We start from the raw sequence: 25,132 nt of genomic DNA on the forward strand, positions 1-25,132 counted from the left end.
ATATTTAAGTCATATATTTAAAATAAAAATTTAATCGTATCACATGAACCAATACTAATATTTCACCCTTAATATCATCAACTAAACTATACGTTCAAACAAAAATTCAATTTCACGTTAAATTGATTTTAAATAAAAGTATCAACAAGCCTAGAAAAATATTTCTTAGGAAATTTGAGCGGACGTCGTCGTTTTGGGTCAAAAAATTTGAAAATGCCTAAATCCCCGCTCAAGCCAAATTGATCTGTGCCATTCCTCTTCCTCAACGTTCACTATCCCTACACTCCCCTTCCTCCTCCTCCTCGTGCAGATGCAGAGTCACCGGACGGCGTAGATACGACGGAGATACGGTGTCGTTTTGATTGAAATGTCGACGGTTGAGGATCTGTTCGTAGAAATCTTCGAGAGAAAGCATAAGATCATCGAACTAGTTAAGCAACATACTGACCGGTATAGTCAACACCTCGCTACTAAATTTAAAATCCAAGGGATTAATCCTCCTCCATGGCTCTTCAATTCTCAGCAGTCGTCAAATCCCAAAGGTAATTACTCATTTCAAGCTTTTGCTTGTTATTATCGCCAATTTCTGTTGTTCCAAGTGTTCTAGGGTTCCGGTCTTACGTTAGGTGAATGCAATTGTAGGATGCAGGTCAAATACACAGTTAAATATTCTTAAAAATATGCTTAGTGTGTGCAGTGGTACTCAGCACCCGCTGAATGTGACTGATAGAGGAAAACTAGTTTTTTTTTTGGGGGGGATGATTGTGATGTCTGAGCCAGTTTTTGTGCACCTCGACTGATTCGACAGGATACTTGTCATCTCGTACCAGCAACAAATATTAGGTAACTTTGTCCACTAAGACTAGGACATATGAGAAGAAAATCACCTTGTAATTTTGTGAACTAGAGACTTCATTAGCCACTAGGTCACACCGTTGCGTGTAGGAAAAATTCCTTGTTTATATACATCCGCGTTCTCATTTATCTGTCAAAAGTCAAAATTTTGAAGTTCGAACAGCAGAGAGTTGATTTTCATGTTTATTCACTCTTCTCCTTTTTCAAGTGTCCGATACGGGTAAAATGTGCTTGTTTATATACTCTTTGTCATCTGTTTGGTTTTCAAATTCATCTTTTATCCGAAACGTGTCTCCTTTTCCTCAATAAATTTATGTTTGAAGTTTTCAATTGCCATTTTCTATGCTTCAATAGTTTCATGTTCTGTTTTGTTCAACAAGCGCTTAAATGATATCCCTCTCTTTTTTTTTTTGCCAGAGCTGAACAAAGAGCAGCTGATTTCTGTAAATATCCCACGGCCACCTACTGTGCGCCAAGCTAGTGCTCGTTGCTCATTGATCAAGAGGCCAGTTGTCAGAGATGACAATGAAGAAATGTCTCAGGGGGGGTTCTTGGAGGTTCCTGTTACCAACAAAAGTTTTCACCCTGAAGATGGGTCTGCTAATACAGCTGTAAATCCTGATAATAACCAGGAATGTTCTCTGAATACTGTTCCTGAGCCTGATGTAAGTGTTAACTCTCCCCTAGATCAGACAGATGCAATAGTCCTGAATAATTTTAATGATTTAGACTTGTCGCTAGCTAGAATTCAGAGGTCTAAGTCTAGACAAAAGGCTCTTCAGCTTCGAAATAGTGCACAAACCGAAGCAAAGGACTACTCCAGTCGGCAGAAAAAATATGTTATTACTCCTATAGGGATTGGCCTTTCTACTTCTGAACAAGTTGATCACAATAATGAGTCACAAAAATTGTCTGAACCTTGTGTAGTTAGTAGTAGTAGTGGTGGATTTAGGGAATCAGCTGAAAGAACTCATGAAGAAGAAAGAGAGATCAATGTACATATGGGTGAATATTCGAAACATAAAGCATCTACCAAGTGTCTTGAGGGTGTGAATCATTATGTGGAAGTAGATAGCTTGACTGATCTTGCCGAGAAGAGTCATACAACAGAAGTAGATAACTCTTTTGCTACAGCTCAGAAAGGTCATTCAACACACAAACACAGTTGCAATTTTGCTGCCACAGGTACCAGTTTGTCTGCTTCTCAACTAAATGAATTTTCAGACAAGCCAGACAACCAGCCAGAATCTTTTCCTGTTGTTACTGAAGTCAGCAAGTTAACGGAATTTGTAGAAGTACACCAGCATGAGGGGATTGAAGTAAATAAAGTCACGAGGTCCAGAAGTGATTACAAACAACTAAACTGTATAAATGATTCTCTTAAAGTGGATGGTTCTGCTGATGTAGTTCAGAAAGATGAACAGACTCAAGCATGCTCTGCAGGTTGTGTGTCAGGTAGGTCATTGGAAGTGGCTGATACATCTAATATTCACAAACCAACAGTCAAAAGCCACCAAGAGACTAAGAAGAAGAATGGTAGTTATTGTGGTAGAATCACAAGATCCAGGAGTATGGCCCCAAAATTGCCTTGTCCAGGTGATGATTCACATGCCACTATATCCACATTTTCAGATAGGGTGAGCAATGATGTTTTTGCCCCAGCAATTGGTGGATCATCGGCAGTGTTATTTACCAATCTTGATTCTTTGAAATCAGCTGAACCTTCTCTAATATTGTATCATAAGAGCCCAAAGACACAAAGTAACATGGACAGTGAAGTCATAGCAGAGCCTATTGATACTTCCACTGTTGCTGGTTCTGGTGGTGGGGGTTCCATGTCTGCTAATTCAGAGAAGTCTTTGCATGAAAATTACGACACTCATTGTCCAACTGGCAGCAAATCAGTCGCTCCATCCTCTGATAACAATGAGACTCATAATAAGCAAGGTAGCACTGAAGCTGTGATGGAAGGATCTCCTACTTGTAGGTCTAGAACTGGCAATTCTAAACCAAAAGTGGGAGTGGAACATCTGGTTGCCAATCCTCCACATGATTGTTTTATGCCCATAAAACCAAAGCAACTCGAATTTGATGACAAAGAAGAGTGTAACCTGAAGATGACCTTTACTCCTAACTTTGAGGAGAAGAGCACAAAATCAACGGATGTAATTTCCAATACCTCACCAGAACCAACCTCAGAAAAGAAGATATCTGGTAGTCCTGTAGATAACAGAACTTCTAGGGAACAGTTAAAACTTGAGCGAGAAATTTCAAATAAGTGTAGCGAAGTTCCAGGGAGTTCATTTTCTACGACAATCAGAGAGCCTGCCGGTACCGTAATGAATGGGTGCGCCTTGGATATGGATGAACATCGTGCATCAAGGGATACTATAAACGAGTCAAGGGGCGTACAATGTTCACGGCAATCTTCTTATCTGCATGATGATGAGACACTTTCAAATGATGTTGGTCATCAGGATGCAGACACTAACATTGAACTCAATCTGAAGGAATCATATAATTCAATGGTAGATAATGTTGAAGTGGTATGTTACACACATATGTTTGTCTTACATGCATCCTCTTTTGGTGACACTATAAAACTGTGTGGCAAAGTAATATGTTCCTAATATCTATTATGTCTTCATTTTTACACTTCACTATCTATTTTTAGGATATCTTGGAGTGCATTAACAGTTTTGTGGTGCATAACTTCTCTTGATTTGACATTAAAGATCTGTAAAATAGCTTGACATATAATCTAGTGACATTTATAAAGTTTTTAGGTACTCCTAAGTTCAGAACTCTATTCCGTAGGCATATATGTTTTACTTTGCTGAATTTGGATGCCTGCAGATTCTGAAAAACTTCAAATATCTGTTGTTCTTTATAACCATGATGTCTGGGAAAATCTTCAAATATTTGATGAAGTAGCTTAAATCATTCTTCTAATAATTTGGAAGAGAATCATCTACTACCGATAAAGCCTTTAGGTGGTTGTTGTGCCAGAAAGTTTTGACAAGTTCATCTTTTCCTTGTCATCTCTTTGAAATTATGTTCAGTTATGAGCTTGTTGGATTTGCTGAATGCAAATGACATACTTAAGATTTTGAAAGAGAGTATCTATGTCATAGTGTGATCAAAATTTACACTCATGAGTCATGCCATATTTGTAGCTGGCTGATACACAGTTATACAATTCATATTTGAAATTAATAGTGGTACTACCATTATTTTTGGAATTCACAGTTTTGGGATCTCCAGTAAGTCATAGGAACTTGTTATTCTATTTCCTGGCACACCTTGGATCCTTTTCAATATTTAGCCAAGTGGAAATAGAGGGTGGATGCACCCTCTTTTGGCTGCTTCATGAAGAAGCTGTTCGAGTTTAGGACCTAATTTTCTTGCAAAGATGACCTTCTATTTCAGAAGAAAAATCACCAATGGTGCTCCTTTATTAGCAAGTTCAATCAATCTATTCCTCATATGAATTTCTTGGATCTTTGATTTAGTCTATTTTTGTTTTTAGTAGTAAACAGACAGAATGTACACAATTTTTGTGGTGCCCAGGCAGAACAATGCTCTGCTGACATGTAACTCAAGATTTAATTAGCAAGAGAAAGTTAAGCATTGTTTTCAAGTGTATTTGAGGTTGAATTTTTTCTCCATGGCTGGACAGGGAGGTAACAGTTGTGACAGGACTGCTCAATGTTTGTCTACATCTTATGTTGCCAACAACAAAATTGCTGCTACACCTCACATCTCAAGTTTGACTAAAAAGGTTACTGGAGATACCCAGGTTTGCTTGGCGAAGAACTTTGACATTGAAGATCCGATTTCCATTTCCCCAGATGCAAAGAAACGGTCTTGCACGCCAAATGATCCAAATTTGTCCCGTTTCAAAGGTGAAGAGAGTTATAGAGATGTATGTGTCAAGTTTGATATGGACAGGGATTCCCTACCATCTGGACAGAAAGATGATGAGAATCTCAATCTCTCCGTATCAAGCAAACTTGAGATTACAAGGGAGCCCTTGTTTGATGACAGATTCAGATCTGCTAAGATGGATTCATGGCCACAAGTTAAGAGGAAAAAAGTTGAAGATAAGCAAACTAACTGCTTTTCTGCTTGTCCAAGCTCTCAAATGTCAAAGCTTTATCAGGCACACGTGGATACTGTAAGCTTAAATTTCAACACAAGTCAAGAAAAAACAGACAATGTTGTGGAACATACACCTTTCAGAACCAAGAGTTCTAGTGTTAGTATATCCGAGAAGAAAAATTGTCATTTGAAAGAAGGAAGTGGTTCATCGCCGAAGCTGCTAAATAAAATGGTACGTGAAGAATCACTTTGAGCATAAAATCTGCTCTCTTGCCAACAGCATTTTTTTCAGAAGTAAAAGCATTTGATCGCGCTCCTATTTTGTTTAAGTTCAATCAACATATTGCTTGTATGAACTCTTTTATGTAGTCTATATTTGTTATAAGTAGTACACATTCAGAACGTACACAATGTTGCTGGTAATCAAGCAGAACAATGTTATGCTGACATGTAACTCAACTTTTGCTTACCGATAGAGAGTTACACATTACTTATCTAACATTGTAACTTTTTCCCCCATGGCTGGACAGGGAGGTAAAAGTTGTGACAGGAATACTCAGTGTCTACCTGCCTCATATGCTGTCAACACTAAAACTGCTGCTACACATCACATCTCAACTTCGACTGGCGATTCCCAGGATTGTTTGGTAAAGGAACTTGAACTTGAAGATCTGACTTCCATTACCCCAGATGGAAAGAGACAGCCTAGCATGCCAAATGATCGAAATTTATCTTGTTTGGATGGTGAAAATACTCATGGAGATGCATGTGGTAAGCACAATACGGATAGGCATTCCCATCAGAAAGAGGATGACTTGCTTACATGGAGTCCACAACAATCTGGATCCAATGATGAAGATAATCTCGATCTTCCGGTATCAAGTGAAATTGCAAATGCGAGGGAGTTCTCATTGTTTGATCGACGATTGAGATCTGTTAAGCTGGATTCATGGCCACAAGTTAAGAGGAAAAGACTTGAAGATAACCAATCTAACTGTTTTTCTGTTTGTCCAAGCTCTCAAATGTCTAAGCTTTATCAGGCACAGATGGATGCAGTAAGCTTAAACTTCAGCGCAAGTCAAGGAAAGACAGACAATGTTGTGCAAGGTAAACCTTTCCGAGCCAAGAGCTCTACTACGGGTTCACCTGAGACGAAAAGTTTTCCTTTGAAAGAAGGCGTTGGTTCCTTGCGGAAGCTGCAAAACGAAATGGTACAATGCTTAAAATTAATTTATTCCTTTGCATATTCAAGTTGATGCATAGATACTTTTGTGTACACAAGTAGACTTCATTGGTGTGCACAATAATTTAAGACAAGGTTTAGGGTGTGTAGGAATTTCCTGTTGCAATTCCCTTTTACCATTTGTTTATCTGGGAAACATTTTTCTTTTTTGCAAGTTCCATTTCACACTACAAATGGAACTACTGCAAAAATATGTCCGTTACCATATCCTCTGAAAATAGCTATCCTTGTTGTTAGTGTGTTTGTTTTTGGCAATTGTGACCCCTTGGGCAAATTAATGACTGCATGGATGTAAAATTCTGCTTGTCATGGAAGTCCATTTGGCGAACTAATGTGTTTAGGTTGTGTGATGACTCAAATTTTCTTCAATTCTGATTTGATCTTTTTTAGAGAAGTTGTTAAGTCTGAGCCACTGCCAGGGTCATTAACCGTATCACAGCTTGTATTATGAATCGAAGACACCCTCTTATCACACCTTGTATTATGAATAAAAGACACCCTTTAATGCTGAAAAGAGAAGAGGAAAAAGGAAGTCTCATCTTTGCTTAAAACAATATTTTCATCATTTAACTTAATGACTCAAGCTGGTTAACTTAACTTCATTTATGACATAATTTCTGCCATGTCACTTATCTGTAGGATGCGATATGTTATGAAAAGCGAAATAACAGCACCGAGTCTGCTTCCTCTTCTGTTGACAAACTATTACGTGTATCCCATGTCTCAAGTTTGTTTCAAAAGTCAGCTGAAAAGGAACTGGAAACAGGAGAGGAACATGAACTCCTTTCCAATGCTGAGAATTTCTCGGATGAACAAGATATTCCAGCCTCACTGCACCTTGAAAAGAATGTTGAGTTGGATCATTCTGAAAACCTGACTCGTTTGGAGAGAAAATCTCATATCGGAGAACATAACTTATATTCCCAATCTTTTATTTGCTCTTCTCCACTAAATAGAGACTTGGATATCGTTGATGCTGATCAATCTAAGCCCGTGCTTGAGGGTTTCATTATAGATGCCTCAACATCAGGTGGAGAATTAGATATTACGCAGCTAGAGATCAACTATGAGACGACAATTCAGCGTGCGAGCATTCTGGAGCAGATCTGCAAATCAGCAAGTGCACATACACCCTTATCTCATTTCACATCTTCTTTTGGGTTTGACCGTGCTCGAAATCTATATCAATCTTTACCTAATGGGCTTCTTGAGCATCTGGATCTGAGCACCTTCTTGTCGGAGGAGGATGTCAACAAACAGGTTAGGGCAAGTGATAGCTGCATGGATGAAGCGAAAGATTCTAAACTGAAGATACCTTGTTCTGATTATCAACCTTCTTACGGATGTCAATTTGGAGGGAGGTCAGGAAATCAATACCAGTCTCCTGTTGGAAAGTTTTGGGAAAGGATCCCGTCACATTCTAGCAGTTCAGAGAAGGGTTTGAACTTAAACCCAGAGCTCATGTGTTTCCCAATTGAGGAGGATCCCAATAGTAGTGAGGAGAATGAGACTGCAGATATGGCAGGTAAAATCCGTGATGAATTGGATTCAACAGTAGTGAAAAGTCATGTCAAAAGACTACCACTTGCATCAATATCTAACTCATGTCTTAATCCCCCTGCTTCAGTCTCTGCGGCTGAGAAGTCTCATGCAAGGGGAAGTTTGGATTCTGTCAATACAGATGTTAGCTGCAGTGGGCATCATAATAAAGCCAAGAGAAAGCTTGGAAGTAGCTTCAGAAATATGAGTGCTGCAAAGGTAAAACAGACTTCTTTGATGGGTACGAAAGGAATTAAACAAGGTAAGGAATCCCTTAGGAGGTCTAGTAGGCCAAAACTATCAGCTAAATCCAGTTTCAAGAGAGAGAGACAGAATCTTTCAGAAAAAGGGCCAAGTCATAACAACATTGTCACAAATGTGACTTCATTTATACCACTAGTCCAACAGAAACAAGCAGCTGCTGTATGTACAGGTAAATTTTCCTTCTTTTCTTTTACAGAAAAATTTGGAACTATTTTCAATATAAAAAAGGTGAAAAGATAAAAGAAGATTTGTAACAATCTTGATGCTCTTTAGTGGCAGGACTGCTTGTTAGTATCAAACGGTATCCGTCTTGGTTGAACTTAGAAGAGTAGGATATTGATACAAGTAAATTAATTTCTGTTACTTGGTGTTTACACAATTAATTTTGGTGGTGTTTTGCATCGATAAATTTGAACTCCCTCGACGTTGATTTTGGAGGTTAGAAACTTATCGCTCCCCCCAACTTAAAAAGTCCGGTGGTATTAGCTAATTGGCCTTTGGTGGTCATTGTAGCTTCTCCAGTGTTCTTCTATAGAGTATCATGCTTCTACTATGCTTTGAGCATGTTATACCTGAACTTTGAGATTTTGAAGAGTATTCAACACCAATATCAAATTATCCTTTTATTATGCAATAATAGCACCTACATTATTCTGCTAACTGAATAACATGTTACTTTAGTTCTCTCAGAATTTCCAGACTTTGTTCAGCTGCTTATTTTGGTTGTGCTGTACTGATTACTATGCTGAAGATAAAAACAATCTTTACTTGAGTGAAAATGTTTAATGTTGTTTGTATTCTTACTGGAACATAAATGAGGATTGAAAAACTAGAAAATGCTTTACTTCTCTGAGTTCAATGCGGACCTAGCGCAAGTACAATGGAAGAAAAAGCTCTAAATAGGTGGCAACATATAGCTGGAATTAAGTTTTAGTCATGATAATATGTTTACTTTAAGTCCAATGTTTTCTAGGAGATGCTGATTCCTATTAGAAATGTATATGCTAGATATAGCCAGTAGAAAATAAGAGAAAATTTAGTGCTTTTTATTTTATCTTTGATAATATTGGATTGAGACGAGTTTAAATGGAGCGACATGAAAATTCATATACTTGGGCCCAAGCGGCCCCAACTTGCCTGCAGCTGAGGCATAGTTGTTTTCTTTCATAGAATTGGATTCCCTTGTGATGATCTGTTGCAAGCAAAAGAAAATTCAATCTTGAAGGTTCAACATGTTATTTCCCACCCAGCTTTGCTTATTCTGATCAGTAAAACAAACTTCTCCCACCTAGTTTTTCTCCTGAATGCTAATTCTGATTATGCAAAATGAAGCTTGTGCATGATCAAGGCTGCCTTTTGATTGTTACTGGTGTAATTACGATTTTTCTGTTTGTTCACAGGAAAGAGAGATGTAAAAGTAAAGGCTCTGGAAGCTGCTGAAGCTGCAAAACGCCTGGAAGAGAAAAAAGAGAACGAGCGTAAGATGAGGAAGGAAGCAATGAAGCACGAGCGGGCACGGTTAGAGCAAGAAAATTCAAAACAATTGGAAAATCACAAGAAAAAGAAGGAAGAGGAAAAGAAGAAAAAGGAAGCTGATGCAATAGCAAGGAAAAGGCTGAGGGAAGAAGAAGAAAAAAATGAGAGGGAAAGGAAAAGAAAGCGAGTCGAAGAAGGACGCCGACAGCAGAGAGAGCAGGACGATAAAATTCATGCTAAAAGAGCGGAGAAAGATAAAGGACTTCCCACTAATGTACGCAACTTTCTTCTCACTAAGGATTCTCCCTTTTCTGCTTCTGTTTTACCTTACTGGTAACTAATTACTGATTACTTTTTCTGTAGGATGAAAAGACGATGGCTAAAAAGAAATGTAATAATGATGTTGATATGTCCCAAAAAGAAAAGGAAAGAGTTGGAAAGATCTTCAAGAAGCAAGAGAGTGAACCGAAGCCCACTGAGACTTCGAGAAATGATTCATTTCAAGCAACACCATCACCAGGAAGATGTCACATTGTTGATAACTTTACTGATCATGAAAAGGTGATGCATCCACATAGAAAAGTCATAATTGATACTTGAACAACATCTAGGTTCATTATAGGTTCTGATTGTCCACAACCTACACTAGCTTTTCCCACATCACCAATAAATTATTAACCTCCCTCCAAGAAAAATATTATGATTGACAGCGATCTATATAGGGGGTAGACTATGTAAGCTTGCACAGACTAGTTTACGATTTGAGTTCCAAATCTTAGCATAACAGTTCCTGCAGAAACATCTACAATAAGTTCACTGTGCTTAATAACGTCTCCTGTAATAGCAGTATAACTACTACACAATGAAAACATCCATTAGTTTTTCGTTTTCTGTTCAAATTTTCATGGTAGAGTTTTGCTTTCAGTCCTCACACTGGCATGTATTTTAATTATTGCACAGGCTGACAGTGAGTGTGGTACCAAGAAAAGTCGAGAGAAATCATATGAGATCTCACCTTATCAGTGCTCTGATGATGAAGAGGATGAGGATGTAGATCTACCCATCCGAAAATTTATTCCCTCGTGGGCCAGGTGATCAAAACCTATTCTTTATAGCACCTGAAGCATTAAATTTTCAGGCCCGCCCTTCATCATGTGTAGTTTATAAGACAAAAAAGTAAAGAAAATTCACCTTAACATATTTTAGCTTGTAATACTGCTAACATTTCTTTCAACTAAAATTGGATGTTTCTGCAGTAAACCCAATGTGGCTAATGTCCTACCTCTGCAGCAAGGAATTGACCCTGACTCCATATTTCCCCCCAATAGTTTCTGCAGTATGGATGAAGGTATCTGTTTCCGCCTTTTATTTAACTGCTAATGGAGCTTTTTTGATTGCTTTCTGAATTAGAAACTCTTTCTTTGTAGTACTTGTGCCGAGGATGGTTCAGCAGAGACCTGCGCCCATCTGATTGATTTTTTATCCACTTCAAAAAACTTGTTTATACAAGGGTAGTGCTTCTGCTCGAAGACAAGGTTGTCTCTTCTTTCCCATCTTAACTTGTCATTTACAGTTTCTTGTCTATGCTTGTCACAACCATATGCTAGAAATCTATTCTGCTTGTACTCTTCAAAAATGCGGTCAGGTGCATGTTGGATCCTTCTAATTTAGTGCATTGTTTGAGGATCCAACAACATTTTTGGAGCAGCGTAGATTAGATTTGACTTCTGTTGTGTATTTGGATAAATTTCCTTGTTCCGCCTCCCATACACTTTTTATGTTACCTTCATCATGGGTCTCCAATAAACGAATTTAAACTTTATATTGTTTTTTGGCAGGGCTTTTGTGTTACATAAATTGTACATATAGGAAGGTGATATTTGCTGTGCAGCCTCAGCCAAGCCTGTCCTAACGGCTGTGCATGCTGTCGTTTTCATTCCCTTTCGACATGTTCTCACTTCCAATATCAGCGATTCAAAAACCTTTCTAATGTATATACGCTTGAACCTTGATGATTAGAATACAGAACTACAGTCATTATTACTATATGGCTGTCATTTGTAAGATTTAAATTACTTTTTTGACTTATATGATTGAAGGGAGGAGGTAAACACACGTTGTTATTAATGCAAATGGCTAAGAGAGTGGTAGAGGTATAGGGCTTAGCCTTATAGAGTGTTCTTACTTCGTCTTTCCCGACATCTGTATCTGTTGCAACGTCTCTAGTAGCATGTTTTTACTTCGTCTTTACCTTAATAAGTCATCAAATTTGTTGTTTTTTTGATCTCCAATTGCTTTGGGGAAGATGAAATAGAATTTCAAGTGATTGTCACTCCTTGTTGATAGTTTCCAATATTTGGCACTTTTCATACTTCTTGAACTGGGAAGATAGAAAATTAAGTGTAGACAATTATGACCATGTGAATTTCGTTCTTTTATTAAGCATCATTTCTTTTAAATAGAAAGGAGTTTCGATTCTATTGGATTAAATTAAAACATATTACGGAGAAATTTAATTTTGAATTTAAACTTTCTTATTATGATTAGATCCCGCCAGATAGAATGCTATTTTCGAACAAGATTCCATAAATTCACGTGTGCCTAACTAAATTAATGAATAAGGAAGCACACTGGGGTGAACTTCCAAGAACTTTTGTTCTGCCTAATTAGTTTTTGCACAATTCAAATATGTGTTTTTATTATTCATTCCACGTGATGAACTCATCATTTATAAGATTATTGAATTAAACCCCAACGGCTCTATGGGTCTATTACTATAGACTTTATATTATATAGATTTAATAAAGTGGAAAGTTGATTCAATAATCACATTGTATTCAGTGTCATTGTTGATTATCTAGGCCATTGCCCTATTTGGAGATACTCTTGACAATTTTCTTGGATGACAGAACTATTACGTTTTCAATTTATGTGACACTTTTTATTTTTTGAGAGTTGAACCATTCAAATTTAATTGTGAATTTGCATTTGAAATCTTCAGAAAAAAAAATTATACGAAATTTATATATTTGTAAACTATATAAAAAGTACTATAAGTCACAATAATTGATATTTCAAAATGTTTAAAAGATCTATGAAAAATTTACAGTAAAAAATAGACTTATTTGAATATGTAAATTCGAAAAGTGTCACATAACATAAAACGGATAGTATGTAATCGAAGTTTTACGGTAAAGTGACAAATATTACGATTATTTTTAATCAAAGGTCTCGAATACAAACTTGTAATGTGATACTACCAGCCGTAGGAATAGTTTTACCTCTCAAAATGAAACTTCTTGATGCACATTTTTATTAATCGAACTCCAAAACGGATATGAGACAATCATGTTTTAGATTCTCCTCTATTAATATCAACCTTCCTACTCCATTAATATAAGGATAAAATCGACATATATATTATTCTCTTTCTCAAACTCCGTTCATAAACTAACTACATATATTATTATTATTATTATTGTTATTATATATGGATAAGTATTAAAACTTCTCAAACCTTTTCCTCAATGTTAAGTTTCTACCAAATACCTTGTCGTCAATATTATTCAAAAGACCATTGGGGTACAATTATTCTTTTTCCCGTTAATTTTTTTATTTATTTACACACCCAAAAAAATATATATACATGAAATAATTGGTCAAACAAAATTAAAAGAATTTGGTTCAAACTTTATCGTACAACGGCTTGTTTTGAATTTTAGTAATAGTCAGTAGGACCTAAAATTCACTTTCAATAAATACAATTGTTGGCTGTGTATAATTACAACAACAACGACAACGACTTACTATATCCAACAAATAAAAAATTACACGTAAATTTTATTTCGTAAGATATATAAATTATTTTTAATAAATTTTTTAACTTGAAAAAGAAATTTTAGAAGACGACAACAGTATTAATAGGCTGCATTTATATTAGGAAAAAGTGCTAAATATATTCTCGAACAATCATAAATAATATACAGATACCTTTCGTCATACTTTTAGGACATTGGTGTACATACCATCCAAAAAATAGAGCATATATACACTTTATACTAACTGACATACACATATCATAATTTTATCCGTTGAACCGACGATAAAATTGCATTTCGTGTCCTTATTTAGTCAGTGAAGGATACATATGTTCTAGTTTTAGGATGACAAAGGGACCAATAACATCTCAAAAGTATGAGGAAGCATATTTGCATACTATTCATAATAGTTCGAGAATATATTTATGTTTTGTTCCTTTATATCATAAGATATCATAAATTATTTTTGATAGACTCTCAGTTCAAACGAAGAATATATAAAAATATATAATAATAATAATAAAATATATAGCATATTATTATATAAATTTCTATTTTAGTAGGGACCCTCAACAAGTAGGACTTCCAAATTCGTCTGCAAGTCTATATTACCGTTATAAGTTCTATTATATTCCTCGAGACATTATTATATACTTTTTCTCTTTATAACTTTTTATGATAATAGTATTTTAATCCCTCAATTATAAATAAAGTTAATTTTGATCCCTTGATATTTAATATATTAAACCTTCTGATTAAATGTGGTTTTATATTTTTATGTAAGAAAATATGTTTGAGTATAGATTATTTTAAATGTATATTATTCTAACGTGAAATAACACTATGTAGATTTGATGTATAATAGTGATAAGAAAAGCTTACGTGGAATAATTGTTATTGTAAATGTCTTATTTAGTTTAATATAGTGAAATAGTTGATTCTTTAAGAAATTGTTTGCGAAAAAAAAAAAGAATAGATATAATTTATCGGATATATATATATCTAAATGATCAAAAATGTTATTATTCTACGTATTAAGTATTTGTATTTTATAAATTTTCTATTTTCCTTCATAGTTATGTATGGAGTTCTAAAAATAGTCTAAATATGATAGAAGACAATACAATTAAATGATTTAACTTTATTTATTTATTTGATGTACAAAGCTACATGATAGTTATTTCGGATGGATATATTATAATATTTGTCGAAATGAACGCGAGTTAACACAAATAGTATGATTATCAAATAATAATAATAATATATATATTTTTAACCAAAAAAACAATACTAATTATGTTCTCACGAATAAAATCTGAAAAGCTAAAAAAAATAATTTATATATAGACAAAATGCTCTAAATAAATAAATAAATTATTTTTGCATCTCAAAAGATTAAAGTTGAAGGTTATGAAAAATTGAAGTACAAAAAGTGATTACTCATTAATCCAACTTTTTAAATAAAAAATACTTAATTATCTCATAAATATTTTCTCTAATCTCTTTCTTCAACCCAAAGGCGCCTATATTTCATAAACCGTTTGTACCCCATTATCCATTTTTTTTTTCTCCATCATCTCCACTAATTCAATCACTTTAATGTGTAAATTCAAGATTTTATCTACTTGTTCTTCATTTTTCTGAAAAAAGATTCAATTTTTCCAAAAAAAATTCTCCACCATGTTTGTTTCCATGTTCAGGTTCTTGATTTTCTTCAGTTTCTTGTCGTTAGTATCATCACAAAATTGCAGCTTTGATTTGCAATCTTTTACACTTCGCAATTTCACTCTTCTTGGTGATTCTTATCTACGTAATGGTGTTGTTGGTCTAACTAGAGATCTTCAAGTTCCATCTTCAAGCTCTGGTTCCCTCATTTACAATAACCCCATTTCGTTTTTCGATCCAGAAACCAAGAAAACGGCGTCTTTTTCAACAAGATTTGCTTTTTCTGTTACTAACATCAACCCCTCTTCGTTTGGTGATGGATTGGCTTTTTTTCTGTCACCTGATAATCAGACATTGGGTAGTCCAGGTGGTTTTTTGGGTTTGGTGAATTCTTCACAGTTAACTAAGAATAAGTTTGTTGCTGTTGAATTTGATACTAAACAAGATTTGCATTTTAATGATCCTGATGATAACCATGTTGGTCTTGATATTGATAGTCTTATTTCAATAAAGACTGCAAATTTGAGGTTAGCTGGTGTAGATTTGAAAAGTAGGAATTTGATTCGTTGTTGGATTGATTACAAGAGTGAGGAGAAGAAGTTGATGGTTTTCTTGAGTTACTCTAGTTTTAAGCCTAAAAAACCAATCTTGATTGTTGATATTGACTTGTCTGATTATATAAAAGAGTTTATGTATGTGGGGTTTGCTGCTTCTACTGAGGGGAGTACTGAATTGCATAGTATTGAGAATTGGAGTTTTCGAACTTATGGATTTGGCCCTGTGAGGCCTCCTCATAATGTTTCTGATAATACTGTGATTGTAAAGCCTCCGATTATTCAAGATTCTGGTGGCCATAAACATCATAATAAGAGTTTTGGCTTGGGTTTTGGAATTGGTGGTCCAGCTTTCTTTTGTGCTGTTCTTGTAGCTTTTGGTTGGATTTCTGTTAAGAAATGGAGGGGTCTTAACACAGAGAAGAATTTGAAAGCCGAGCTTGTTACTGGACCAAGGCAGTTCAGTTACAAGGAGCTGAGGTCAGCTACAAGAGGATTTCATTCCAGCAGGATTATAGGAAATGGGGCTTTTGGTACTGTTTACAAGGCGTTTTTCATGGAATCGAGCTCTATTGCTGCAGTGAAAAGATCTAAGCACAGCCATGAAAGTAAGACTGAGTTTGGCGCTGAGTTGTCGATCATAGCATGTTTAAGGCACAAAAATTTAGTTCAGCTGCAAGGGTGGTGTATTGAGAAGGGAGAGTTACTTCTTGTTTATGACTATATGCCTAATGGGAGTCTTGATAAGGTGCTATACCAGGAATTCGAGCATGGGAATCCGCTGAAATGGCCTTACAGGTACAATATAGCAGTTGGTTTGGCGTCTGTTCTGACTTATTTGCATCAAGAATGTGAGCAGCAGGTGATTCACAGAGATATAAAAGCAAGCAATATTATGCTTGATGCAAGCTACAATGCGAGGCTTGGCGATTTTGGGCTGGCAAGACTTATGGATCATGACAAGAGTCCAGTCTCAACACTTACTGCTGGAACAATGGGATACCTTGCTCCTGAGTACCTTCAATACGGAAAAGCAACCGAGAAGACTGATGTTTTCAGCTACGGTGTGGTTATACTAGAGGTGGCTTGCGGGAGGAGACCAATTGAAGGAGAAGGGACTGGTCATGAAATGGTGAATTTGGTTGATTGGGTTTGGAGACTGTACTCTGAAGGTAGGATTATTGATGCAGCAGACAAAAGGCTTAACGAAGACTTCAAAGAGGAAGAGATGAAAAAGTTGCTACTTGTTGGACTGAGCTGTGCAAATCCTGATAGCACAGAAAGGCCTTGTATGAGGAGAGTATTTCAGATACTCAACAATGAGGCGGAACCTATCTTTGTTCCGAAAGTGAAACCAACTCTAACTTTCTCCACTAGTATCCCGTTCAACATTGATGACATTTTCTCAGACAGCGAAGGGAGTGAGGCACCAGAACATGAGCTCGAAATCAGAATAGATTGAGCAATAGTCTTGTGAATTTTCTGCAATATATATAGCTAGAAATTCTTTCATTTTTTTGTGTGCAATTGTAATGTGAGCTGATATACATTAGGCCTTTTGACTATTGTTTGAAATGAGGAAAGTTTAGTAGCCTGAGTTCAATCCATTATATTGAACTCTATGCTATTGTCTGTTATCCTGAAACATTTCAAGTTTGTTCAATCTAATCCGATTAACATGTCATTTTATTTCATCTCCTGCACATTCTTTTCCTGTTATATGAAAGGAGAAACACTCGAATTCAACGTGTGAAGTTTACTGCTTATTCTGAAAAGAGCTATTCGGATAGTAGTTAGTCGAAAACAGGATCTTTCAACACTATATATAGTGTTATTCACTGAAATATTTTCACTCTTCAGATTATGAGTAGAAAAATGTGTGATCTTTGTTGAGAATCCAAAAGAAGAATTAACAGTTTCTATTGGCAGAAGCAGAGAGAGCACATTCCAAACAAACAACAAATACCATTTTGTTGATGACAGATTGTGCTTTCTCTCTTCTGTCAACAGAATTTTTGAATCCTCAACCAAATCTTGGTGATTTCTCTGATAAACATTGACTAATAATCGCGTAAAAATGTTAAGTAACATGTAGTCAACGGTGTTAAACTATACCAATAGCATGAAAAATATTTACGTTGTCAATGTATGTAACTTAACTACAACCTACACCTTAGTCTCAAACGAGTTGTGGTTATGAAAAAACACAAAGTAATCATAAAAAGGACACTTGATAAGGAGCATGAAGATGATGAGTTACAAATAGTCAATTTATAGAGAAGATGAGAAGAGCCAAAGAGGGGCAAAAGATTTTAATTCTCTGTTAGCTAATATTTGGAAGGTACTTTGGATTTAGAGAATCTACTAAATAAAGGCAAAAATAAGTAAAGTTCATTTTCATGTATATTTATTAACCTGTAATATATATACTGAATATACATGGAACTAGTATTGATGATAATGAACCTTCAAAGCAAAAATTATATCATACTTTATCTATTTCTAGTGTTAAAGATAGTGACTTGTTGTGACACTCTTTTGCATAAGCATCCAAGGTCTGAACATCATTTAATAGTGAAACAGAGTTTTATTTGGTTAAGAGTGAAAGAGGGTGAAAAAATTTGAAATTTGAGTCGAAAAAAAAAGGCTTAATACATAAATATGCCTTTAACTTGGCCTTAACAGACATCTATATGGTTTAATTTTAGTTCTGTACAAGTAAGACACTGAATTTGTATAAAGTTGAACAAGTAAACACACACGTCCTACAATCGCCACGCAGAACGCTACTTGTCATGTAAACATGTGTATCTACTTGTTCAACTCTATAAAAGTTTGAGTATTTACTTGTACAAACTTAAAATTGAAGAACATAAATATCAAATGAGACCAAGTTAAAAAATACGTTTATATATTATGACTAGAAAAAATATTAAGAAGTTGGGAATACTCTATTCTGTTATATTTCTCTTTTACGTATTATTTAAGAAATGATAAATGAGAAGTGGTTATACTCATTTATTCTTTAACTCTCTTCAATGTAATCAATATGGTTTACTTTCAAAAACAATTAATTTTAAGAAAAATAATATTTTATAAATTGATAAGCATTTCCAAATGAGTATTTTCAATAATATTAACAACTAATATGAATAACAATTAATTTTTAGAGGACTAAATTTTGAAAATTGACAAGTATTTCAAAATGAGTACTTTTTAGTAATATTAACAACTAATATGGATCAAGGAAGTATCCTTCAATTTTGTTAAAATAGGACGAAATAACATTAACATTAGCACACATACTTTGAAATCAGCAAAACCAACAACATTAATAAACCACAACTGACAAGTTAATAAACTTAAATAAGAAAAATAAAAATTGACTTGATTAGAATGATCCTTGATAATGTGTGTTACACAATCTCACTATACATGCTGCTGTAGGTATCAGAGAAACAAATATGGCCAAAAATGATTTACATATACATGATATGATGATACATAAACTAGGAAGGCATAACTACTCCTATTTGCTTGCCAGAACTTCATCTAGATAAAAAGACTCCATTGATCGATCTGTTCCAGAACAGCCATATGGTGAACTCATCAGATCATCTGCTTTCTCATCGAACATGCTAACTTCTGTTTCCTCAACACATACCTGGTTTCCCTTTTTACCTCCATCTCCCCTAGAAGACACTGTTTTGTGTTTGATACCAATAGCTTCAGCCTGATCTGCAAATAATTTCTTTGAGATGGATGAACTGCATATTTGTTTATATACATCGTAGGTAGCTGCATGAGTGTATTCCCCGTTGAGAATATTTGAAAGAGGATGCAACACGGAAATTGGATCACTGTTCCTACTTAGAGTGTCCTTCATTTCTAGAAACTTAGAAACCAGTTCTGGCTTGCTAAACTGAATAAAGACGGCGCTTTCATCCAAGTGGTAGACAGAAGAAACAGAATTTGGGCCAAAGGCTTGTGTTATACAAGCTTTTATCTCCCTAGCTTTTAGTTTAGATGGCAATCCCCACAACAGAATGATGCTAGGAAATGAGATATCCTGGTACCGACTTTTGAGGTTGCTAGAAGCTGAGGAGTCTGGTGTACATTTCCCACTACTTAGATCAATGACGTTACCACTAACCCAGCTAAGGTAAAGGCGATTGATATAATTCTGAAGCTTTGTCTCCTTCGCTGAATCTCCAGCAAGCACATGGAGGGTGAAATCAATGCCTAGATGATTGCACGCCTGTGCAAAAATGCATCCAGTCATGAATGCATCATAGCCAGCTTCATGCTTGGCTCCTGAGTTCCAGTTCGAGGATCTGCAAATCAACTTAAAAAGTTAGTGACAAGGATTATTCACATTGTTCATTTTGATTTATAAATCGAGATGCGGCTCAATAGGTTAATGCTATAGGAGTGCTGAAAGAGGCGAAAATTTTTCTTCACAATCCTAATCAAATAGACCAAAGATGCAAAGCAAACACAGTTGAGACACACATAACATCACAGTGTCATATGCATACAGAATTCCAACAGGAGAAAAAGAAAGATGTGCGTAAAAGATGTAGATCAAAATCAATTGCCAAGCTAGAAACAGTCGGGCAAATGGAAATGGTAAGCACGTAGTGAAATAACAAATTGCATCATGTAGATTCTCAAGAGTAGTGTAGGATTGGTGGTAACCTTTTTTCATCTACTTGAACCTCCACTTCTACACACGGTCTATCAGCCAAACTAGATGTTTTGATACCTAAAGCAATATGAGGACAGATAGAGACAAATGCTCTGGATAGTGAGGTGTTGCTTTTATTTAAAGTCTGTCGAAAAACACCGTTTGCATTCAAGAGTATCTTGGTGTCCACAATGGTAGGAAAGAGCTTCTGAAGGGAAGATACATAATCCTCAGCTGTTGAAGGTAGTGGACCAATGAATTTACTGTACATATGTGCCACATCTGCATTCATTGTATAAAGTGTTGAGCAAAACTTGAAATACATAATGTAGCCTCTCCACAAGTCAAAAAGGAAATATTTACCAAGAAAGCAATTGTGACCGATAATCAACTTTTTCTCTGATGAAAGAAGATCAATAACATGTCGAAATCCAACAGCAGATTCGACCTTCATTTCCGCTTCTTTACGAAGGCCATCCTTCACCTCTTTCTACTTGATATTAAGACATAAATAGCTTTGATGAGATGCAATCAAGATGAGGAGTCACTTATATTGGAGAAAATGAAGAGAATAGATCTCATATTGGGAAAAAAATGATACGAATAACAGCAGTTAATAAACAAAGAAGCTTATTACAAGTACTCATAGATTCTAAAAGAAATTGGAAAAGCACAGCAACAGTCACAAATGTATTCATTGCATCCATATCATGTTTCAACAAGAATTTCTTTATGATCAAAGCCTTCATGCCTTACCATCAGTAGATCTCTGTCATCATTGGAATCTGTATAGACAATCAATTGCTGTGGAGATGTTGATTCACCTGCTACTCGGATATAGGCGAGATCTTTGAAATGCTTTTTAGTGATCTGCATTTTCAAGTTCACCAAGTCAATCATCAATATCATATCAACTCCTATATACTTTAGCACCTCACTCATTTCTGAGGAATTTCCGAAGAACAAAGAAAAGGTTTAACTGATACTATTGCCAGGTAAGTGATTACCTCCTGCTTAAATAAAAAGAATGCTTCCTCTTATACAGACCTTTAGACAAAAAGTGACCGGTTGCTAACATTGGATAAACAAAGATGCTCTCACGGTCTCACACCATAAGTTGATTATAGTACAAAAATAAAAGAATGAAATGGAAGAGGAGCTCGTTACCGCTCTGATCACCCTTAGTTGTCGAGAAGTAAAATCACTAAGGGCAATGCCTGGACGTGTCTTGAAGAAAACCATTTGAAATCTCTGACCTGGAGCAGTTGATATTTGTTTAATTTCAGAGCTACTGCTTCCCTTGCTTAACAAACTATCACGCCATTCCCTTATTGTGTTCTTCATTCTCTCAGCAAATAGAACATCTGCCATCCTAACCAGTGGGAAGTCTGCATCTTCACTCAGGCCAAACACGGAATCTGATGATTCATCCATGTATATTGAACTTATACGTTCCAGTGCCTCCTTTTCTTGGCTTCTGGATAAATAAGAGATTCCTGAGATTACATAGAAGTGTAAAATCTCAAAAATAAAACAAATGAAGATATAATTGAGCTAGCAAAACTGAAACTCAATGTGTACATAACTCTTGTAAAAATCTAAATAGTGACCTAGTCTGGAAATTTAAAATCCTAAATGCTTCAAAATGAACAAAGTATAAACACCTCACTAACCAAATTTGACAGTATCAGAACGCTACATGGAGATAAATCTGATGATATTGGTGGTAACTAACTAGTAAAACAATGTACTTCCAAAGGAATTTTATATGAATAAATGAATTTCATATTTGTTCTTCTGGGTAAACGTACAAGTCCATGATACCAATTAAAAGTTGATATGGGTTTGCTGGTATTCATGATTTGATAGTTAAACCTTTCTTTTTAATTATAGTCGCTGGAGATCTTGGTAAGATGAAAAAGTTAAAACCCAAAATATAGCAAGATACTTAAACTGATTTGGTATACCAAATCTCAGGATCGCCATCACAACTTGAGTCATAGGCTTGTAGACAAGTTCAGTCAGAGTTCGGACCTACCTCATATGACTCAGACAAGCAGATGTGAACTCATATAAGTTGAAACTAGCAGCTATATAAAATTGCCAAATCACAACATGATATGATCTCATTAAGTTGTCCAAGAGAGCAAATGAAGGTGTTAAGGACTACCTTCACGTATGCACAGATTGAAATCAAACTGGTATTTTGCCAAGAAATCAAGTGATGTTGTCTGGCAAAGGAACTCAATGGATTGGTTGCTACCAGGAATTTCTTGCCGTGGGAATATGTAGAAGTTGTGTCTGCCAAAGAGAAATAAGAGTATCAGATTTGAAAATTCAAAATGTAACATTAACCGATAAAGACAATCTATGCTGCTCGTCCCCTTGAAAAAACACATTTACTCTGCCCGTATTGAGCAGAACACCCAAATAGAGCGGACTTGATATTGACATTGCAGATATGTTACCATCCTAAAAAAGCATTGATACAGAAAATGCAATATGCAACATCTCAAAGTCAAACATATAGGTTGCTGCTAAACAGGTGATGATTTGTATTTCATCAAAAGCAAAAGAAACAAACTTTTCCATCTCTCGACACTGAAATGCTCACATGAGCTCCCTACTTGGACAAACAGGCTCAATCATAAAAAATGCCGACGGTTCTCACAGTATGGTAAAAGACGCCATAAGCCCTGAAGCAAGGCTCAAAACACGTCGAGTGTTTTGTCGCACTTGATGTGTGCTTCAGTGTCATCGTCTAGGCTCTAAGATAAGCTTCTCCTTGTGATAAACGGTTTTCCACAAAAATTGACATTTCACTTTCGGTTAAAACAAATCAATTTCTTTGTTCATAAAGAATTCACTAGGACAAAAGACATCAATCAATTAACTAAGCATCAAATTCAAATAAGTTGCAGTAAACTATACTTATCCTTTATATCATTCAGAGAAACACTAGAAGATCAGTTCTAAATAAGTTGAGTGGGATTCTATGTATGCTTCACCGAACAAAACACAAGAAGGATGAGCGAAAACTTACGGATGAGCGATAAAGGATTGCCTGTGAGGATCCCACCGGAAGGGACAAACGCCGAACTGAACAACGGCGAACTTCTCGGCGGAGTCCTTAACTTTGAGGTAGCTAATATCATACCGGTCGTAATCGAATGATTCTCTCCAAGGAGCACTGGTGACTCCGGTCATTTCCAAGTCTACAGCTACGAAATCGGCGTCCCGTAGAAGACCTCGAAGGTCCTTGAGAGCTGATTCGAAGTTTGATTTGGTAACATTCTTAATATCGAAGGAAGAAGATGAAGAGAGTGTGCGGCGGCGCGTAGTGAAAATGGTGGTCGGAGCGTGGGATAAATGGCGCGTAGTTGATAAAGATTTCCACATACACAGCTTCTTCATTCTTTGCTTAGTCCTTCGGTTCGTAGCTTAGGGATGAAGGTCCCTTTTTTTTTTCTTTTTGGAGAAAATTGTAAAATACAAAAATATCTAAATTAATTTTTATTCATCTATTTTATTTTTTAGAATTAAAACATCCTTATGATTATAATTTAAGCTTATTTATTAAGCCTTTGAATAACTATCGACCACCACGTATATCAATAAAGATTGTGAGATAATAGTAAATATTTCTTTAGTGAGGACTTAGGTGTAAGCGTCCTCGAATATGGATCATCCTAAGGTAACCTTAAGCAATTTAGAATCAGTTCAATCAACGTTATTTTGTAACGAGACTCATACAACTTCTCTTTAAGGATAAATCATCTTTCGATCAAAACACCTTCATAATAACTCTTGAAAAATCAAAAATCAACCTCAATAATTGTGTTAATGTACCTCGAATTCAACATAAAAGCTTAAGCATATACTACTAAATATTTTTTCAGTTCTAATATATGATACAATATTATCAAATATTGACTCAAACCTTTTTAAATAAAAAACACTCTTTAATCCTTAATGATATCTATATAATGCATATTGTGCAATATCCAATATCATTGATGATTAATTCATAAGATATATCATATACTAAAAAAATGTTATTAATTATTATTGATTCATTTTCTATAAAGAGAACCCATGTGTTATATACAATATATTAAAAGTGCATTATAAAAAGCAAATGTATTTCTTCATAAAAAATTATTTTTCAATTCTTTATATGTCTGCATAATCTATACTATATACCACTCCTCCTTTGAAGAATATCTTTTTACATAGTTCTTAATGATACTTATATTTATTTATTTTATTCTTAGAAAAAATTCAATTCTTAACAATATCACATAACATATGTCAATATTAACAGTGTACCACATAAGACATGTCCAACTTTAAAAACACTATTTAGTATTCGGTGATACTCACTATATAATATTTAGAATTAAGTTGGAGTTAATCACCTATTTTTAGTTATTTTTTTCATTATGATTTAGTTTATTTTCTTATGTTTCGACATCTATAATTGATATACTTTTAAGTACTGTGTTTTATGTTTTACTTGTGATTAAATATTATATATATATATATAATTGCAAATATAACTTTGTTATGTTTCTAATTATTATCATAATCGATTAACCAAACCGAAAAAGTCCAAACCAAAAAGAGAAAAACCAAACCAAATTTATTTTGGTTTGGATTGGATTACACTTCTTTAAAACCAAAAACCAAAAACCCAAACCGAATAATATAAAACCGAACCGAAAAACCGAATACATACCCCTGTGTGAAAATAACATAATCACCTCAAATTTCAATAGAACGATAAGTATTTTGTCTCTAATTACATATTTCGAATTTGATCTTAAATAATAAATTATATCAACGAATTCAAATAAAAACATTATATAATATCAAAAATAAAATAATATTTTTCATTCCTAAAAAACCACGATATACCTATTATAGAATA

The 25,132-nt window shown here is 35.1% G+C and overlaps 3 protein-coding genes across 5 annotated transcripts; 2 read left to right on the forward strand and 1 right to left on the reverse strand.

Annotated features, from left to right (window-relative positions):
• Positions 1-254: 254 nt before the first annotated feature.
• Positions 255-11,766, forward strand: LOC107026542. Of its 2 annotated transcripts, XM_015227544.2 has the most exons (12): positions 255-542; positions 1,273-3,401; positions 4,535-5,188; positions 5,487-6,167; positions 6,839-7,724; positions 7,827-8,171; positions 9,403-9,752; positions 9,842-10,039; positions 10,439-10,569; positions 10,735-10,826; positions 10,906-11,013; positions 11,317-11,766. In XM_015227544.2, the coding sequence occupies exons 1-11, from the start codon at positions 368-370 to the stop codon at positions 10,947-10,949; spliced, it is 5,685 nt and encodes a 1,894-aa protein (XP_015083030.1). In that variant the 5' UTR covers positions 255-367; the 3' UTR covers positions 10,950-11,013; positions 11,317-11,766. The 2 variants fall into 2 exon arrangements, with proteins under 2 accessions (XP_015083030.1, XP_015083029.1); XM_015227543.2 differs by having other exon boundaries at positions 6,839-8,171.
• A 3,057-nt stretch (positions 11,767-14,823) lies between these two features.
• LOC107024605 (probable L-type lectin-domain containing receptor kinase S.7) lies at positions 14,824-17,160 on the forward strand. The gene has a single exon (XM_015225592.2). The coding sequence runs from the start codon at positions 14,977-14,979 to the stop codon at positions 16,975-16,977; it is 2,001 nt and encodes a 666-aa protein (XP_015081078.1). The 5' UTR covers positions 14,824-14,976; the 3' UTR covers positions 16,978-17,160.
• A 1,717-nt stretch (positions 17,161-18,877) lies between these two features.
• On the reverse strand, positions 18,878-23,678 carry LOC107023995 (poly(A)-specific ribonuclease PARN). Of its 2 annotated transcripts, none has more exons than XM_015224858.2 (7): positions 23,246-23,678; positions 22,373-22,503; positions 21,370-21,698; positions 20,959-21,072; positions 20,566-20,692; positions 20,214-20,484; positions 18,878-19,849 (listed from the first exon to the last, which is right to left on the reverse strand). In XM_015224858.2, the coding sequence occupies exons 1-7, from the start codon at positions 23,614-23,616 to the stop codon at positions 19,045-19,047; spliced, it is 2,148 nt and encodes a 715-aa protein (XP_015080344.1). In that variant the 5' UTR covers positions 23,617-23,678; the 3' UTR covers positions 18,878-19,044. The 2 variants fall into 2 exon arrangements, with proteins under 2 accessions (XP_015080344.1, XP_027774476.1); XM_027918675.1 differs by having other exon boundaries at positions 21,370-21,679; positions 23,246-23,663.
• Positions 23,679-25,132: the final 1,454 nt, after the last annotated feature.

This window comes from Solanum pennellii, chromosome 7 (genome assembly GCF_001406875.1).
Source record: "Solanum pennellii chromosome 7, SPENNV200".
NCBI lineage: Eukaryota > Viridiplantae > Streptophyta > Magnoliopsida > Solanales > Solanaceae > Solanum > Solanum pennellii.